Source organism: Aquarana catesbeiana, linkage group LG01, assembly GCF_042186555.1.
Source record: "Aquarana catesbeiana isolate 2022-GZ linkage group LG01, ASM4218655v1, whole genome shotgun sequence".
In the NCBI taxonomy this organism is placed as follows: Eukaryota; Metazoa; Chordata; class Amphibia; order Anura; family Ranidae; genus Aquarana; species Aquarana catesbeiana.
This window is the reverse complement of record NC_133324.1, coordinates 47,232,621-47,253,308: the sequence shown is the minus strand read 5'-3', so window position 1 is coordinate 47,253,308 and position 20,688 is coordinate 47,232,621. Positions and strand designations below refer to the sequence as shown.

Genomic DNA, 20,688 nt, shown 5'->3' with positions numbered 1-20,688 from the left:
ATATTTAAACAAAAAACGCTTGAAGTGCTTATTTAATTTACTCATAATTGGGTATTCAAAGTGAACATTTGCTTTTCAAACAGTTGAATAAATGAAGTGAATATTCATAAAATCTGAGCCTTTCACAGTGTGCATGAGAAGCTGCACCTTATATATAATATAAGCAGATTAAACTTCCAATTTCGCAGAATGCACAGCTTAAAGTTGATCAGGCGCGGATGTATTTAGGCCTAGTCCTCTTCTTCCTTTTTTCTTTTTTTTTTTTTATATTATTATTCTGCTTCTGCACAATTTTCTTTACTGAACTGGTGAGGAAACAGAAAAAAAGCTCCATCCTTAGAAGATTTAAGATTTTTGATGATGATTTTGTGCATGCTTGGTCATCCTAGGTCCTGAGATTATGAGTAAATTGGCTGGTGAGTCTGAAAGCAACCTGCGCAAAGCCTTCGAGGAAGCAGAGAAGAATGCCCCTGCCATTATCTTTATTGATGAACTGGATGCCATTGCTCCCAAAAGAGAGAAGGTGGGTTTCTGGGAAGAGTCCCCTCTGTTATGAGAATACCTGGCTCACATTAATCTATCTTTTTATCTCCTTCAGTTCTAATCCTCAGTATTTAATTTGCATGATGGGTAGAGGCATGTCCTTTAGGTTTTTAACTGGTTGTTTTTTTTGGGGGGGATGTTCTATGTTTAACCCAGCACAATACCCAGAAGCAAGTGGAGATCACTGAAGTAGTGGTGTCTACCACAGTGATTTCCGGCTTCCAGGGGCATCAGCCAGGTATGGTCCCTATCAGATTAACAAAAAAGAAGTGCACTGTCCTGTAATAGTCATTATATTTACCTCTTCAGTGGCCTGCATATCCTATTTTCTTCCCTTCCTTCAGTGCTGCAGTGTCGGTGTTCTTTATATATATATATATATATATATATATATATATATATATATATATATATATATATATATATATATACCCTTTTTTGGCCTATGAGAACTCTAGTCATGAAGGAATCAAGTCCTGTGTTCCTCTATCATGTTTCAGGAGGTTACTTAACACCACATTTCAAAAAATAATATCCATAATTAACATTGTTTTTATCTTCATAAGTAATTACATGAATGGTGCACTATAATGAATTTTCTCACTTGGGGTTTTGCAGACCCATGGAGAGGTGGAGCGTCGTATTGTGTCTCAGCTGCTAACCCTTATGGATGGTCTAAAACAAAGAGCACATGTCATCGTCATGGCTGCCACCAACCGACCGAACAGCATTGATCCAGCACTTCGACGTTTCGGTAAGTTCATTTATCTAGTGATGATTGGTCAAAAGAACATCTTACCCCTTCACCAGGAAAGTTATGTATACAAAGTAGCTAGTAATGGTTCAAGAGCTTTGACACTAAGGCTCGGTTCACACTAGGACGACTTGTCAGGCGACCTAGGTCGCCTGACAAGTAGCGTCCCGTTGAGTACAATGGAACGTCGCTCCGACTTAGAAAAAGGTTCCTGTACGACTTTGGGGGCGACTTGCATAGACTTCTATACAGAAGTCGTTTTGCAAGTCGCCCGGGCGGTCGTGTGCAGGTCGACTCGGTGAGGCGACCTGCAAGTCGTGCCGCCTCTGGTGTGAACCGAGGCTGACTGTTATTTAAACCACTTCAGCCCCAGAAGGATTTGCCCCCTTATTGACAGGCCATTTTTTTGCGATTTATTGTACTGCGTCTCTTTAACCAACAATTGCGCGATCATGTGACTATGTGCCCAAACAAAATTGACGTCCTTTTTTCCCCACAAATAGAGCTTTCTTTTGGTGGCATGTGATCACCTCTGCTTTTTTTTTTTTTTTTTTTGCGCTATAAACAAAAAAAACCATCAATTTTAGAAAGAAAACACTTTTTTACTTTCTGCTATAATATCTCCAAAAAAATGTAAAAAAATGTATTTATTCATCAGTTTACATAGATATATATTCTACATATTTTTGGTCAAAAAATCGCAGTAGGCTTGTATTAGTTTGCGCAAAAGTTATTGCATCTACAAACTATGTGATAGATTTAGGGATATTTATTTATTTTCTTTTTACTAGTAATGGTGGCGATCTGCGATTTTTAGCGGGACTGCGACATTGCTGCGGATAAATCTGACCCCAAGTGACACTTTTTTTGAGGACCAGTGACATTATTACATTGATCAGTGCTATAAAAATGCACTCATCAATGTAAAAATGACTCTGGCATGGAAGAGGTTAACACTAGGGGAGCGATCAAGAGGTTAAGTGTGTTCCCTGGGTGTGTTCTAAATGTAGGAGGGATGGGCTCACTGGGACATGACAGAGATCACTGTTCCCCAATCACTAGGAACAGAAAATCTCTGACATGTCATTGGGCAGAACGGGGAATCGCCTTGTTTACATAGGCAGTTCCCCGTTATGCCTCTGTACACAGGGATCGCGGGTCGCCAGCAGACATCGAGTCCGTTGGACCCACAGGCACGCTTCTGCAGCGGGGCGCTCGCACCAGCTATCCTCCTTGCCCGGTCTGGTACGTCAGTTCGCGCAGGAGAGAAAACCTTCCGCAGTAAATGTATGTGAGCTGGTCGGCAAGTGGTTAAAGAGGGCCCCCATGCTATGAGAGTTAAAGTTGAATTTGAGATTGTGGGACATCTGTCATCCTAGAACCTAACAAGGCTAGGGCCCCTTTTTGCTTTATATGTTAAGCAGAGACTGAGTCTTTATCTTGGGCTAACCCTCGGCAATATTGCACCTTAAATCAAGCAGAATTCTGGCTCATTAGCCTTCTTGACGTTTACGCTAACATTGTGGGTAACCCCGGGTATCAAGCTCACTTCAGAACTAATCTACACCTTTTATTATGTTGTATATTTGCTTGGGAACCTTAAAGATTAACAAGTGGTGCTTGTTTCCTGTTTAGGGCGCTTTGACAGAGAGGTTGATATCGGAATTCCTGATGCTACTGGAAGGCTGGAAATTCTTCAAATACACACCAAAAACATGAAGCTGGCTGAAGACGTGGATCTAGAACAGGTTTGTTTGAGTATAATAGTTCTTTACTGTTTTATTGGCCACCGATGAATGTTTTACAGGGGAACTAAACATTCCTATCTGCTGAGGATAGTGCCCTCTTTAGCTGTTCACACAATTAGTAGATTTTTAAACATTTATACAAATTTGTAGATAATTGTTACCACACTATGGGAAATTAATAAATGTATGCCGACGTAGCTGCTATCAAACCACCTTCATCTCTCATTGGGGACATAAATATGGGGATATTTCTCTATTTTGCATGTATCTCTTTAGCTATAGATATCTCTATATTTATATAAGAGAGAAGATGTGTGTGTGTGTGTATATATATATATATATATATATATATATATATATATATATATATATATGTGTGTGTGTGTATAAGATATATGTGTATGTATATAGAGAGAGATCTATATGTTTCATATACATTCCTTCGTGCATTTCAATGTGCGCTAGAAAACTCCTCCCTCATATATTTCAAAATGTGATACAATCAATAGCCTTTTGAAGCCTTACAATGTCCTGTTTCACTTGCATGGACAGCTTCTTTTTACGCATGATGAAGGTTCACAGCAATAGATTTCAAATGCAAATACCACACTTGGACTCAACTCCGGACCTTTTACCTGCTTAGCTGATGAAGAAATAATGAAGAAGTAGCCCACACCTGGCCATGAAACCGCTTTTGATTCATTTGTCCAATTACTTTTGGTCCCTTGTAAAAGGGGAGATGGCTATTAAGAGCTGTAATTCCTAAACCCATCCTCCGATTTGGATGTTCAGTGGAGAAAAAAAAGTATTTGATCCGCTGCTGATTTTGTACGTTTGCCCACTGACAAATAAATGATTAATCTATAATTTGAATGGTAGGTTTATTTTAACAGTGAGAGACAGAATAACGACGAAAAAAATCTAGAAAAAACGCATTTCAAAGAAGTTTTATAAATTGATTTGCGTTTTAATGAGTGAAAAAAGTATTTGATCCCCTATCAATCGGCAAAATTTCTGGCTCCCAGGTGTCTTCTATACAGGTGAGATTAGGAGCACTCTCTTAAAGGTAGTGTTCTTAATCTGAGCTTGTTACCTTTATAGAAGACACCTGTCCACAGAAGCAATCAGATTCTCTCCACCATGGCCAAGACCAAAGAGCTGTCCAAGGATGTCAGGGACAAGATTGTAGAACTACACAAGGCTGGAATGGGCTACAAGACCATCTCCAAGCAGCTTGGTGAGAGGGTGACAACAGTTGGTGCGATTATTCGCAAATGGAAGAACACACACAAAATGACTCTCCCTCGGTCTGGGGCTCTATGAAAGATCTCACCTCGTGGAGTTTCAATGTTAATGAGAAAGGTGAGGAATCAGCCCAGAACTACACGGGAGGATCTTGTCAATGATCTCATGGAAGCTGGGACCATAGTCACCTAAAAAACAATTGGTAACACACTACGCTGTGAAGGACTTAATTCCTGCAGCGCCCACAAGGTCCCCCTACTCAAGAAAGCACAAGTACACAAGTTTTGCTAATGAACATGTGAATGATTCAGAGGAGAACTGGGGGAAAGTGTTGTGGTCAGAAGAGATCAAAATTGAACTCTTTGACATCAACTCAACTCGCTGTGTTTGGAGAAGGAGGAATTCCGCTTATGACCCCAAGAACACCATCCCCACTGTCAAACATGGAGGTGGAAACATTATGCTTTGGGGGTGTTTTTTTGCTAAGGGGACAGGACAACTTCACTGCATCAAAGGGACGATGGACAGGGCCATGTACCATTAAATCTTGGGTGAGAACCTCCTTCCCCTCAGCCAGGGCACTGAAAATGTGTTGTGGATGGGTAGTCAAGCATGACAATGACCTAAAACACACAACCAAGGCAACAAAGGAGTGGCTCAGGAAGAAGCACATTAAGGTTCTTGGAGAGGATCTGCAAAGAGGAGTGGGACAAAATCCCTCCTGAGATGTGTGTAAACTTGGTGGCCAACTACAAGAAACGTCTGACCTCTGTGATTGCCAACAAGAGTTTTGCCACCAAGTACAAAGTCTTGTTTTGTGAAGGGGTCAAATACTTATTTCACTCATTAAAATGCAAATCAATTTATAACTTTTTTGAAATGTGTTTTTCTGGATTTTTTTTTTTTTTGTTGCTGTTCTGTCTTACTGTTAAAAAAAAAAAAAAAACTATGATTAAATTATGGACTGAGTTCTTTGTCAGTGGGCAAATGTACAAAATCAGCAGAGCATCAAATACTTTTTTCCCGGACTGTACATACCCTCAAGTTAAACCTGAGTGTGAACTTTCATCCCATATCCATTATATAACTATAACTTGAATATGTTTTGGTAAATACCTGAAAAAAACAAATTGTGCCTGTGTCTAAATATATATGGACCTAACTGTATATACCATAGTTTGTGGACTCTTTCCTACAGACTAAGTACTAAACACTGATTTGGGTTATTTTCAAAGAAATATAGCAGAAGATATTTTTGCCTAAATTTACGAAGAAAAAATATTTGAAAAACTTTAACAAACCGTATTTAAAATTTTCAGTATTTTTCAATATCACCAAAAGCTCTATTTGTGTGAACAAAACGATAAAAATGTAGATTGGGTACAGTGTTGCATGACCGCGCAGATGTCATTCAAAGTGTGACAGCGCTGAAAGCTGTAATTGGCCTGGGCAGGAAAGTGGGTACAAGTGCCTGGTATTGAAGTGGTTGTTCAGCCACTATAGTATAAGCATGCCATCCCCTCTGTTAAATAACGTGTCCCTGTGCTGTATCAACAAAAGCCTATTTATACCTTATATCAGAGCGTCTCCCGGCGCTCACGTGACATCTCGGCTCTCTCCTCACCCCGGCTGACAGCTATAGTGGGAGGGGCTGAGAATCCCCTGCTGATGTCGGCTGGGGAGGAGAGGGGAGAGAGTCGAGGATTCAGGTGAGCGCCAGGAGACGCTCTGATATAAGATATAAATTGTCTTTTATTTATACAGCACAGAGGGGATGGCATGCTTTTACTATAGATATGATAGTGGCAGGAGGGGAGGATCGTGGCCTGGACAGAGCTGATAGGAGGGGGAGGAGGACACAAAAGAGGAGAGCCGTGGATGACGGAGGCACGTAAACTGACCAGTGTCCAGGCTTAGCAGCCATAAAGAACCATGGTCAGTTTACAGAGGGGGGGACACAGCCAGGCAGGATCAGCCAGGTATTATAGGTGAAACGGGGGGCCAAATGACACAGCACAAACACTGTGCTGCTGTTAATGCTTTAAGAGAACAGGATCCTTTTTTCTTTTTCTTTTTTTTTTTTTTTTTTGTTACCTTTAACCACTTCCAGCCCACGGACGTCATATGACGTCCTGGGCTTTGGGCGGGTATATCTGAATGATGCCTGTAGTTACAGACATCATTCAGATATTGCCGGTTTCAGCCGGCGAATCTCTACACCATAGGAACGATCATAGTGGCCGTTCCCCCGCTTGATCGTTCCTATGGGAGGCGAGAGGGGACGTCCCCCCCTCCCGCCGCCCTCCGGTGCTTGCTCCGACTCACCGTTACGATCGGTGAGGCGGAGAGTGGATCCGCCGGCGCCGGATGTAGATCATAGAGATTTCCGGCGAACCATATGGTCCCCGGAGTCTTTCAGGCTTCCCAGCCTAGTGGTGAGATATGGGGTCTTATTGACCCCATATCTCACATTAAGAGCACCTGACATGTCATATTGCTTATTACAAGGGATGTTTACATTCCTTGTAATAGGAATAAAAGTGATCAATTTTTTTTTTTTTTTTTCAAAAAAGTGTCAAAATAAAAAAAATAAAATATAATTGACAATAAAAAAAAAAAAAAATTTTTTTAAAGTGCCGCTGTCCCCATGTGCTCGCACGCAGAAGCGAATGCATACGTAAGTCCCGCCCACATATGAATACTGTGTTCAAACCATACATGTGAGGTATCGCCGCGAACGTTGGAGCGAGAGCAATAATTTTGGCCCTGGACCTCCTCTGTAACTCAAAACATGTAACCAGTAAAAAAAAATTCAAGTGTCGCCTATGGGGATTTTTAAGTACCGAACATTGGCGCCATTCCACGAGTGTGCAATTTTGAAGCGTGACATGTTGGGTATCTATTTACTCGACGTAACTTCATCTTTCACAAAATGCAAAAACATTGGGCTAACTTTACTGTTTTGTTTTTTTAAACACAAAACAGTTTTTTTCCCCAAAAAAACACGTTTGAAAAATTCCTGCGCAAATACTGTGTGAGATAAAAAGTTGCAACAACCGCCATCGTATTCTCTAGGGTCTTTGCTAAAAAAAATATATAATGTTTGGTGGTTATATGTAATTTTCTAGCAAAAAAATTATGATTTTTACATGTAGGAGAGAAATGTCAGAATTGGCCCGGTATTGAAGTGGTTAAAGGTGTTTGACTACATTCATGTATTACGAGACTTTTCCAATGCACATCAAAGCAGAAGCGTACGTAAAATGTTTTCTGCGGACAGGCCTTTTATTGGGCTACATTTTTTGCTGTCCATATGGTGATTTTAGAAACAAATAAGCAGAATGAGTTGTGTGGCGCCTGCAAGGCATAAGCATTTAACTATTGACTGAAAAATAATTTTGCTGTTGATCGTGTGCACTTTTGTTCTCACTGTTCCTCTCTCTCTCTCTCTCTCTCTCTCTCTTCAGGTAGCAAATGAGACACATGGCCATGTCGGGGCTGATCTTGCTGCGCTGTGCTCTGAAGCCGCTCTCCAGGCCATCCGTAAGAAGATGGACCTCATAGACTTAGAAGATGAAACCATAGACGCTGAAGTGATGAATTCATTGGCTGTCACTATGGATGACTTCAGGGTAAGTTTGATGCCTTCAAATTCTTTCACTATTGGTCTTTTAATGTTGTGTCCTGGTCGTTGAATTGCTAGGAATGTACACCCCTCTTACAAAATTAACACCTTAAATTGTGCTTGGAGGGCCACAACATTGCCTAACCTCTATCGATTGGCCAATATTTTTTTTTTCTTTAAAATTCAGAAAGGTATCTCGTATTACAAGATTAAAGTGTAAAGACCAAATGTTTTTTTACCTTCATGCATTATATGCATGAAAGTAAACTTTCTGCATGCAGCAGCCCCCCCCCCCCTAAAACTTACCACTTACCTGAGCCCAATTCCAATTCAGCGATGTGCATGAGAGCCTCGGCTTTCCTGGGGGTCCCTCATTTGCTGAGACAGCAGCGGTAACCATTGGCTCCTGCTAGTATCAATCGCAGCCAGTGAGCCTATAAGTAAACAGTGGGGGAGGAGTTGAGCCATGCTTCGTGTGAGAAGCTGCTTGCTATGGGGGCTCTAGGCAGGAGAGCGGGGCCAGCAGTGCCAGCGGGGGACCTGAGAAAAGGAGGATCAAGGCTGCTCTATGCAAAACCACTGCACATAGCAGGCAAGTATAGCATGTTTGTTTTTTTTTAAACAAAACCTGCCTTTAGTATTCCCTTAACATATGTGCAGCTAAACAGTCTGTTTACAATATTATCTTCTGGATAACACGTCTTTTGTTCCTTACAGTGGGCACTTAGCCAGAGCAACCCATCAGCACTGCGTGAGACAGTGGTGGAGGTGCCACAGGTTACCTGGGAGGATATTGGTGGCTTAGAAGATGTTAAAAGAGAGCTGCAGGAATTGGTACAGGTGAGTCTATCAGAACACATACCTCATATCTATGGTGGAGCAAGCTCAGTTTCTTACCTGTTGGAGAACTAGGAAAGGTTGGATTTGATGAACATCAATCTTCAACCTTATTATAGCTTATAGAATTCTGTGTTTTGATGCTCCTACGTTTGTTTTTGTTTTTTTGTTTCTGTTTTTTGAAAATCATTGTGGCAAGGCTTTCTTTTTTGTAGTATGTCTTTCATTGAAGTACTCGATTATACCCTAATAAGTCTAAGCTGGTTACAGAAATCCCTACAAATCTGTTAAATACTGTTGGGGTTCCTGTGATTCTGATATTGTACCCATAGGGCTGAATCCAGGAGATATGCACCCCCCCCTTTCTATGCCCAAGCATACCCTTTGCAAGCGGAGGTGGGCGCAGCTCTCTAGAATTGTAACGCATGCCCATATCAGACGGCACATTTCTCTGGGGTGTCTTGTTTTGATCAACTTTTATTGTTGATCATGTGAACTTACCTTTTTAATGTAAAAGTAGCAGGTTCACTTCAAAGCCAGCCCCCTCATTTTGTTGCTTATTTTTGTTCTTCGTTTACTGCCTTGCCTCCTTGTTTTGCTGCCAGAGAAAAATGAAATCTGGTACTTCTGGGTATAGGGGAGCATGTGATTTCCTCCTGTTTTCCCATGTTGCAGCACTGAGTGCCTCAATAACCAGTTGTCAGATCTGAGTTATTTTTGTTGTAAACGAGGAATAGTGAGAGTCCAGATTCTGTTTTCACTCAAACCAGACCTGAAACTCACACAGGGCTTTTTGTTTTTAATTTTCTCTTCACTCTTTCACTGCCTTGCTTGCCCACCGCAGACAAGAATGTAAGAAGGGATGGCAGCATATGTTTACTGTGCTACATACCCAGCCTTAAAATGCTGTATAATATGATGTTGCTATAGAAATAAAATAACCTTTGTTTTGTTCTGTATGATTTCAGTATCCTGTGGAGCATCCAGATAAATTTTTGAAGTTCGGCATGACACCATCTAAAGGTGTTCTTTTCTATGGGCCACCTGGGTGTGGTAAGACTTTGTTAGCCAAGGCCATTGCCAATGAGTGCCAGGCCAACTTCATTTCCATCAAAGGCCCTGAGCTGCTCACCATGTGGTTTGGAGAATCTGAAGCCAACGTCAGAGAGATCTTTGACAAGGTAGGAGCCTTTGTTTGAACGGAGTGACTTGAAGTTTCTGGGCTGCTGAGCACTTCATTAGTTTGTTTATAAGAAGTACATTTTTGCTGTTTCCTTCTGCAGGCTAGACAGGCCGCTCCATGTGTCCTCTTCTTTGATGAACTGGACTCCATCGCCAAGGCCCGTGGTGGCAATATCGGTGATGGTGGTGGAGCTGCTGACAGAGTCATCAACCAGATTCTGACTGAGATGGATGGAATGTCCACCAAAAAGAACGTCTTCATCATTGGAGCCACAAACAGACCGGACATCATTGACCCCGCCATCCTACGTCCTGGCCGTCTGGATCAGCTCATCTACATTCCACTACCCGATGAGAAGTCCCGCATTTCCATCCTAAAGGCCAACCTTAGGAAGTCTCCCGTTGCCAAGGTAGGTCACCCTTCCTCCAAACTCCTATAAAATATATATATAGTCCCCCGCTGGTCCTGGCGGCATCTCCTCGGCTCCTCCTGGATGCCGGTCTTTGGCCACCTTGATTGGCCAGCGTGAGAGGACTTCACACATGAGCAGCTCAGTGTACATTCTACAGGCAGCTAAGCTTATTTTATTGCAGAAGAGACCTTGCATGTCATTTTGCAATATCGAAGCTCCCTGTTCAGTAGTTTTTCATTGGGTCTTTAATCCCGCTTTAAATAAGGAAACTAGTACTGAGAAAATATATAGCCCCTTTTTCTGAATTTTTCATTTGAAAAGTGCTAGGGCTCTGGCTTTTATATTTATCCAGTGGCTTCAATGCTTTGGCTCACTGATCTGAAACAAGTGTGTATATCAGGAGTCCTGATCCAACTTTGGGTCAGTGACCCAAAGTATTGAGATCTGCCAGAAATGTAGTATTTTTAGGATTGAAACAGAAGTGCATCTGAGTCCAGTTACTTTTATTTATATAGTGCATGAAAAGGTGCTGTACTGAGTTAGGTCACTCTTTGCAGCCGTATTTGAGTTTCAGTTTGTGTATTGTTTCCCAAAGAGTACTAGTTTAACTTTTGTTGGTACTCTGCTTTGCTGTAGGCACTGCATAGCACAGCTTAGGCTTATGTGAAATGGTTGATTCCACGACTGATGACAGATCGCCAGCTTCACATTCAGCAAAGGGATGATGTAATCAGTTATCCTAATCGGTGTCACTCCCCACCATCTTCGAAAGCGACACAATCTTGCTTGCTAACAAGGATCAGTGACTGCATGATATGCCTCTGGTCTGACTATCATGGGAGCTACTTCATATGAAAAAAAAAAAAAAACTGATCTCTTAAGGGCCCTTTCACATGGGCGGTCCACCCAACGGACTCCACTTTGCTCAGCAGGGATCGCTCCATTGATCTCTGCTGAGCAGGAGGATGACAGGTCCGTCTCCACTCACTGTGCAGAGAAAGACCTGTCAGACCCCTGCTCTCCTCTATGGGGAGATCGGATGAAAATGCACCACCTGTCCATTTTCATTCGATTCGATCCTCCAGACGGATGGAAAATAGGGTCTCCATCCGTCTGGATTTCACGGACAGGGTCGGATATCGCGCATGTCAGTGGATGTGTCACCCCTGATATCCGCCGCTCCATAGAGGTGAATGAAGGGTCCGATCAGGTTCACCTGAAAAACTGACAGGCGAAGCTGATCAGAAAGCCCGTGTGAAAGGGGCCTAATGCTCCTGTTGCTGACGAGCTATCAGGATTACTCACCTGATGTCTGCCTTATTAAATATGTAGTACAGTTTTGCTGGTGAATATGATCATTCTAGTAATGGTTGATTAGCTAGCTCATGGATGGAAACTGGTTAGACACTGGTCTAGGCTGGTGGCACAGATGGCAAGTTTGGGTACTGCAAATGTCACACCGACATGAAAATGATGTTTGTATACGACTGGCCATTTTCTATAAAATACCTATTCAGTGATCGCCTTGATTGGCATTAAAACCATGAAGGGTCTCTCCAACAGTCAGCTGTCAAATGCCTGAGCCTTTACCACTTAAAGCAGAGCTCTACCCAAAAGGGGAAGTTCCGCTTTAAGGCCTCCTCCTCCCCAGCTCCTGTTTGAGAAATTGAGCTTTTTGGGGGGAGCGGGCCCAGCAGACCCGGCTGTGAAGCCGCAAGCTTGTCACAGCCAGGTGCCCATAGTCAAGATGCTGGCGAGGGAGGACCCAGGGAGAACAAAACTGGGATGAGCACTAACGGGTGAGTGGCTGTTTATTAAAAGTCAGCAGCTACAGTTTTTGTAGCTCCTGACTAGAGCTGCACGATTAATCGTGGAGAATCGTTATCACGATTCTCCGCCCGCTACGATTGCAACTCCGGATTTTGGCGATTCTGACCCACCAAGCAATTTATGTGCTCACATAATGTGCACCACGCACCGATCAATGGTGTCCCTGGGATGTTTCCTGTTTTCCTGTTGTGGAGGGGAGGAGAAGCTGTTGGAGCCGGTGTGAAACGTCTGACGTCACTCAACTTTTCTTTCTAAGGCCACCAAAGCTCATGTAGAACTCACTGCGTCATTATTGGCAGCTTGCCCTTGAAGCGGGTTGGCTAAACTCTTTGTCACACAACGTGAGCCGACCCCGGATTGGCCCCCCAGACCGTCGGTCACAATGTGGGCGGAAGCACGTTCGGTCCTCCCCTGGCTGCACCGTTGCTGAGGGGAGAGAATCGTGATCTTTTTATTCTAAGCAAAAAAATTGTGATTCTCATTTTGGCCAGAATCGTGCAGCTCTACTCCTGACTTTTTTGATTTTAGAGGCTAGCACTGTGCTGTAAGTTCTGACATTTGATGGTTATTAAATAACTGATAAGGCTTAGGATTTTGAGGGGGCATTAATCTAATTTTGGACAGGAGAGGCTGAATGTGCAGCCTGGTTCTAGGATCCAAGAGGCTCGAAAAGAATGTAAGTATTTGAAGGCTAGCATATGCAGTCACTGCAAGGGAAAGAATCATTCCTGCAGTACTAAGGGCTTCTGTCAATGGGCAAATGTAGCATGCTATTGACATCCGCTTGAGAGACATCTGAGGTCATTCAGAATTCATTGATGGGTGCGTTTGACCTGTAGTTGACCACCTCCTGACCTATATTTTGAATGCTTCAAGCTGTTTCTGCATTGCCATAGACGTGTAAAGAGAAAAGCCTGTCGACATTGGTCCTAAAAAAAATTATGGTAAAACCTATTTATGCTCTGGATCTTGCTTTTGATCTTGATAATACTCAGTGATTCTTGAAATCCTCTTTTCTGTATTTATTTTGTAGGATGTGGACGTGGATTTCCTGGCCAAGATGACCAATGGTTTTTCTGGTGCTGATCTGACTGAGATCTGTCAGCGGGCCTGCAAACTGGCAATCCGTGAATCCATTGAGAATGAGATCAGGAGAGAGCGGGAGAGACAGACAAATCCTTCAGCCATGGTATGCTGTAGTTGCCTTGCTTACAGTGCAGAAGAACATGACTCTAGTTAGGCCCATATAGCAAGCTGAACTTATACAAACCAAGTGGCATGGGTGTACTTTATGTTGAGATTTAAACTCGCACCCCCACCTATTACGGTACATGGCATCTAATGAAAAATCTTTGCAAGATTTTTTTGTTTGTCCTGCCAGGTAGTAGGTTTAAAGTTAGCTGGTGAGGGTGTTTAAACCTGCAGACAGTCTGTTTAAGCCCTCGTGCACACAGGCTGTTAAAATAACGTTATGAAAACGCTAGTATCTTTGCAGTGATTTTTTTTAACTTTTTTCAGCGTTTTTGCAATAGCGTTTTTAGCGCGTTTGAGCGTTTTTTTGAGCGTTTTTCCGAGTTAGCGTTTTATAGCGTTTTTTTTTTTTTTTCAATGGATCAAAAACGTTAAACGTTGGTGAATGACGTTTTTTGAGCGTTTTTACAGCTGAAAAATGTCTCTCAGAACCCACTGGTCCTGGGTTTTTTTTACAGCTTAAAAACGCCTATGCCACTTGCAGCTCAAAAACGCCTAGGTGGGCATGAAGCCATAGACTAACATAGACAGGCCTTTTTAAGCTGCAAAAAAAGCTCAAAAAAGCAGCTGTAAAAACGTCCGTGTGCATGAGGACTTAGTCTTTCCAAAATGTGCACTGCTCCCTATCTATCGTGTGTTTTTTTGCAGAGTGGTAATAGTAAGGAACTGAGAGATTAAAATCCCTGTCATCATTTTTTCCCTTAGATTGGTCTAGGGCCGAAACAACTAATCGATTACAAAAATAGTTGTCAACTATTTTCATAATCAGTTGGTCAGCTGATTAGTTGGCCTGCTTACAGCATGGATTATTTGTTTACATATCAGAAAATACATTGCAGCACACATACAGCTCAGTACACCATCCATACATGTCAGTAAGTGCCTGAGAACTTGTGAATGTGTGAGAAGCAATGCCTCTTGGGGCATGTAGTCCTGGGCAGAAAGTGAATGGTTCTAAGGCAGAAGTTTTTTTGTTGTTTTTTTTTTTGTTTTTTTGTTTTTTTTTACATTGCTATACGGGCACTTAATACTATACTTCATAGAGCTTCATGTCTGCCTTCTATTTAAAATACCCATATATCCTACTTCTGGGTGTATTTATTATTATACATATATGATTTAAGTAATATATATTATCACTTCCACTGTTTCACAGTGTAAAAGAACCCCTTATAGTAGCGATTATCTGCTCTTTTTGTACTATATAATTGTATCCCCATCAGAGCACGACCCCCATCGGGAAATTTTTGTGAGCACCACCAGCAGTCACATCTGTGTCCCTCTTACGTTTGTGTCCGGCTTCAGTGCTGTTCTGCTGCACCTCCCGGCTCCTGCCTGGCTGTTACAGACAAGACGTAACCAAAAGCACAGCCGTAAAGGACGCTGATACTAACAGAGGGTCGGGACCCGGGAGGTGCAATAGGTCCTAGCAATCAACAACTAATGAGGCCCCCGGGTTGGACAGGCTCTATTGGGCTGTGGGACCTGCGCTGCATACTGTCAGGGGTGATTATGCAGCGCTACCCGACATAGCTTGCGCAGGAATCGACCATGCATTGAGTCTGACGACTCAACCTGTGGGCCATACTTTGGAGACCCCTGCTCTAAGGTCTCTGCTATATATATATATATATATATATAGCAGAGACCCTAGAGCAGGGGTCTCCAAAGTATGGCCCACAGGTTGAGTCGTCAGACTCAATGCATGGTCGATTCCTGCGCAAGCTATGTCGGGTAGCGCTGCATTATATATATATATATATATATATTGTGTCAGAAAAAGGTTTGGTCTTTTAAGTGGTTAAACTGACCTCATTTACAGACTGAAGTTCATTCCTTTGAAGAACCAAATGATACATTGTATCTCTCAGCGCTGACCAATGTTTATAAACACTTTTTTTTTTTTAAAGCTCTGAGCAGAAAACTGCTCTGCATTGTTTACATAGAATCATGGAAATGCCGAATTAAGATCATTAGGGGGTTGAATCGAGATCACGAATTTTTTTTTTTTAAACGTTTAATCGTGCAGCTCTACTGTAGTGTTTTGTTTGTTCTAACAATTCTTTTTCTCTAATGCAGGAGGTGGAAGAGGATGACCCTGTACCTGAAATCCGCCGGGATCACTTTGAGGAAGCTATGCGCTTTGCTCGCCGTTCCGTCAGCGATAACGACATCAGAAAATATGAAATGTTTGCACAGACTTTGCAGCAGAGCCGCGGCTTTGGAAGTTTCAGGTATGCTAATAGGTTAAAGAGTTGGAGTGATTTTGTCAATGCCAATTTGCAGACACGTGGAGGGTTGTTATCTTACCAATAATAAGGCTCGCGGGGTGTATAGACTTTGACTAGCACTCTTATAAAAGTGCTATGCAGCAGCTATTCTCCAAACCCTCCCTGGCCAGATCTTAAACAGGAATGGAAAGCACAGACTTTAACTAGATTTCTCTAACAGTTTACTAGTAAGGATTTGCTTGTAGTCCTCTATTACTAATAATTTGAAGATTTTTTTTTTAACCCTTTCACTGCCAAGCCGTTTTTCTTTTTTCTTTTTTTTTTTTTTTTTGCAGACCTGTTTAAAAAAACTTTAGGCCTGAAGATTACACAAAACCTCCAAACATATATTTTCTGAAGGCAGACACCTAGAGAATAAAAAAGTGGTAGTTCCAATTTTTTATGTCGCTTGTTAACGCACAGGTCTAGAAAACACAAAATTTCAGTAAACGCACTAAAGTGAATTATAAGGCAAACAATTGTAATAAATTGCCCACATTTTTGGCAAAATATAAAAGATGAGGTTGCACCGAGTAAATAGATACCCAGCATGTCAAACCTTAAATTTGTGTGTGCCCGTGAAATGGCGACAAACTTCAGTACCCTATATTTTCCATGGGCGACATTTCAAAAGCCCCCTATTGGTCATCAGTTTAGTGTTAAGGAGGAAGTCCGGTGCTAGAATTATTGCTCTCCAGCGTGTGCAGCGATATGTAACGTGTATCACAATTGTTTTCACACGTAGGCATTCCTGACGCATGCGTTTGAGTTCGTATGTGCAGAGGTGGGGGGACTCAATTTATTTTTGGGGGGGGCGGTTTGTGATGTTTTGTAGGTGACAAGACCCTCAATGTCTCCTCTGGGCTCCACTGAATGTTTTGCAATGCAGATCGCATAGCTAAGCTAGCCGAGGACATTGAGAAGCTGACCTGGAAGTGACGTCAGATGTCGCTTTCCTGGTCACAACAAGAAGGGGAGGAGAGCAGACGTGTGTCCACTCTTCTTATTCGCCGGCAGCCGCCATATCGGTCCTGGTCCCGCAGATGGGCAAGCGGAGCCTGGAAAGCAGGGGGGGCGACAATGCCGCCCGAAAGATGGCTGAAGCCACCGGATTGTGTGTAATACCCCCCCTGTCAGGCCTGTACAGACCTGGCAGTGAAGGGTTAATGGCAGAGTGCTATGGCTGTTTTTTAAATCTTACTGGAAGTATATGGAACAGTTGCTGTCCATCGCTCTCGACCTTGCTTTGGTTATACTGAAGCTGGTTATGCAAAGCTTTGACTCCAACCTCCTACAGTAACCATAGTAAGGAATGGCTGAGAGACTGTCGTAACACATACTCTACCCAGAACTAATTTCACCTTCTGGCTTCCTATGTATTGGTTTCCAATAATGAAATCTCCCTTTGAGTTTCTGGCCCCAGTCACATAATGTCATTGGTTCTATTGATCTGATGGTTGGGAATGTTCTGAATGCCGCAGTGACCCACATAAAGTAATTGAGTGCTGTCCTCTGCTGCATTTTGCTGTACAGTTTGCAATAAAAGATCGGAATTCAGCCGGTTCAGCAGGGAGTGGCCTGCTGAAATTATTTGGACCCTTGTATAATCATAAAATACCTGGCTGATCCTGCCAGGTGTTGCCCTCCCCCCTGTAAACTCACCACTGTGGTCAGTTTAGGTGCCTCCGTCATCCGCTGTCTCTCCTCTGTTCTCTCTCCCCCTCCCTGTCAGCTTCGATCTGCTCCCCAGCCCTCCTGCTGCTATCATAACTAAGTCTTATTGCTACAATCTCCTATGTTACATTAACTGATGTACCCCGGTGTATGTGTTTTTTAAAAGAATAAGCAGTTGTATACCTTATTTCAGAGTGCTGCTCACGTGACCGCCCGCCGCTCTCGTCCTCTTGGCTGACATCAGCGGGGGATTCTCAGCCCCTCCTGCTGTAGCTGTCAGATCGGAAGAGGGAACAGCAGGCGGTCACATGAGGGGCGCTCTGAAATAAGATATACAGCGTCTGGGCACATCATTTAATGGAATAGAGGAGATTGTAGCAACATCACACCGTGGCTTTACAACCACTTTAATTTCATGTCAGCGTAATGATGTGTTTATACGGTGTGCCTCTTTGGTGTGACTGGAAGTATGTTGAATGACCCCTGGGCATTATTCATCCCAGAAGAGAACAGGCACTAGACTGTGGATCGCTGAGGAATAACTCTGGAGGTAGTGTAGCAGATGATGCTTTTTTTTGTGTTTTTTTGCCTGGCTCAAATTTTAAAAGATTTAGTAAGCTGTAGTTGGACTTTAGGTCAAGTTTATTGGAAGACTATCCTGATCTAGGTTTTATTTGCCAATACCCTGCTAGTATGTTGATGTTTTCTAAATGCAGTGCAATGTTCTGTCTTCCAGATTCCCCTCCGGAAGTCAGGGAGGAACCGGTCCAAGCCAAGGAGCTGGAGGCAGCGCTGGAGGAAACCACTTTGCTGAAGAAGAAGACGATCTGTATGGCTAGATGGTCCCCTCCCATTGCCGTCCCCAACTGTACAGCAAAGAAATTCCTAGTTGAATGGACACTCTGTTTTTCATTACTCAGAACGGAATAGCTGCGCACCCCACTCCTGCTTTTTTTGTTTTTGAGAAGAGGGGTGCCAGGTCTCTGGATACAGGCTCAACTTCTGTCCCTGCTCTGAAGGGAACCTTTCATTAGATTCACACAGTGAATTATTTGCTGTAACACATAAAATCCTATTAAATAATGGCAATGCAGGTGGCTTTCTGCCCCCAGAGCTGTGTATACACCAAGCTGTCTCCAGGTTTGCCTCTTCCATACTCCGGCCTGTGAGGGCGTTTACAGGGCCACAGGATAGGCTCCCAACCAGGATGCACAACGCTGCAGGCAGAAAGCTGCTTACTAGGCTGTCTGGGTTATAGAATATCCTTATTTCCTTTATATATACTGCATCACTGTGTTTTATAGCAAACAATCCATGGTGTGAATCTGATGACAGATTCACTTTAAATATTGATGTTATTGAATTAAAAAAAAAAACACGCAGGTTTACGTCTTACGTGAATAAACTGACTGTTCACTGATTCTGATGGCTCTCCTTTATTTCTGTACTCTAGCTTTAAAAGTGACAAACATGGTGTTCACCAGCTGTGCAGGTATCTACTGTATAAAACCTTTTCTTTTGCTATAAGAAAACATTAAAGGGACATGTTTTGTAAGGAACCAGCATAGAAATTAGTTTGTGACTTTGGAGTAGTCAACTTTAGGGCCTATATCCTGGAGGATTTGTTTGCTTCAAAACAGGTTTTGCATTTTCACACAATTTTTAGGGGAATTCAAAACCTGTGTGAAGCAGATCAGGAGGTCAGCTGCAGGTTAAATGCAACTATCAGTGAGTTTAGAATGATCTCAGAAGCATCTCAGACTGATGCTGTAAGGAATCTGGCTATGGGACCTTTGCCCTATGGGGAGTCGGGGCCCGTTTGACCTTTGCCCTATGGGGAGTCGGGGGCCCGTGGGACAAGCAACCACTGCCTTACAGGAGCAATGGACACTGGGCACATGGAAAACTGAAGGCCAGCCCCCTTTTGAAGCTATAACCCTTCCCACCTTGCACACAGTTTTGCTTGGTGTCCTTAGCTGAATGATGATGACCCACTTTAAGTGGCTAATGGAGGTCTTTGGCTGTTTTGGGGATTTCATTTTTTGGGGTTGTGTTTTTCTGCGTATGTGAGGGTCCCACCTTTTTATTACTTCTGGGGCTGTACTGTGTTCTGGTTGCTGGGCACTTTTTATAACCGTACTGCTATGTAATGTTTCCATTGCCTTCTCCTTCACCCGGGACTTGGATGATGCAGCACAAACAGGAGTGCATCAGGCTTTCTTTTTACCATGGTTTCTCTTATCAGGGTAGTTGCAATGCATGACTCCTCTATCCTCCTTTGTGACATAGAGGGGTTTATTTACTAAAGGCAAATCCACTTTGCACTGCAAGTGCACTTGGAAGTGCAGTCGCTGTTGATCTGAGGGGGACATGCTAGGAAAATAGCATTTTTGCTTGTACATGATTGGATGACAAAATCAGCAGAGCTTCCCCTCATTTCAGATCTCCCCTCAGATCTAAAGCAACTGCACTTGCAGTGCAAAGTGGAATTGCCTTTAGTAAATCAACCCATGACAAGTTTGTCAGTCAGCACTGCCCATCAAACTCTCCTTTGCAAGCAAATGGGGCCCATGCTGCAACCGCAAGCTAAAATTTTTTACCATAGCAAGCGTGAAAGGAGCCATAATTTCACCAGACATGGTGATGTCATTTCAGTGTTGCAGAAGATTCCAAAGTACATGCATCTCCGTACTTATATTTCATCTATTCTGTGGATCTCTGCTGCTTCTTGTTTATTACCCCTTCGGTCATCGGTGGGGAAGAGCTTGATTGGTATGAGGAGGCAAAAAACCCTACCTCCTACAAAGATGGCCACCCGAACACAAAGTGCAGAAGAAAGGCATAGTAAGGCCCCTTTCACACTGGGGCCTCCGTGTGGCAAAATTTCACTTGCTCAACGGGGGATCGCTTCGCTGATCCTTGCTGAGCAGGCGGATGACAGGTCCGTGTCTGCTCTGCTGTGCAGAGCGGACACAGACACAGTCCTGCTCTCCTCTATGGGGAAACCAGATGGAGACGGACTGCCTGTCCGTTTCCATCCAATCCAATGGACGGATGGAGAAGGACCACCATCCCTTTTTTTGCGGGCAGGATCAGATCAGATGGCGGCTGGTGTCAGCGGACATGTGTCGCTCCATAGGGGAGACTGGAGGGTCCGATCAGGTCCACCTGAAAAACTGACAGGCAGACCTGATCGGTCAGCCAGTGTGAAAGGGCCCTAATTCAGCAATGGAGGAAAGATTAGCTACAGGGAGACAACAGGCCACACTGATGAGTAGACTTTTCCCTATCGACTATTGAATTTCAGGACCTATAA

At 43.1% G+C, this 20,688-nt stretch overlaps 1 protein-coding gene across 1 annotated transcript in view; it reads left to right on the top strand.

The window, feature by feature from the left end:
* VCP (valosin containing protein) overlaps positions 1-18,793 on the top strand; it is a 66,408-nt gene extending 47,615 nt beyond the window's left edge. Inside the window, exons 8-17 of the mRNA XM_073618208.1 lie at positions 390-523; positions 1,162-1,297; positions 2,933-3,045; positions 7,758-7,922; positions 8,633-8,755; positions 9,721-9,933; positions 10,036-10,344; positions 13,211-13,366; positions 15,508-15,662; positions 18,109-18,793. Of these exons, the coding sequence (XP_073474309.1) occupies positions 390-523; positions 1,162-1,297; positions 2,933-3,045; positions 7,758-7,922; positions 8,633-8,755; positions 9,721-9,933; positions 10,036-10,344; positions 13,211-13,366; positions 15,508-15,662; positions 18,109-18,211 (1,607 nt within the window). The 3' untranslated portion in view covers positions 18,212-18,793. The remainder of the gene's footprint in view (positions 1-389; positions 524-1,161; positions 1,298-2,932; positions 3,046-7,757; positions 7,923-8,632; positions 8,756-9,720; positions 9,934-10,035; positions 10,345-13,210; positions 13,367-15,507; positions 15,663-18,108) is intronic.
* Positions 18,794-20,688: the final 1,895 nt, after the last annotated feature.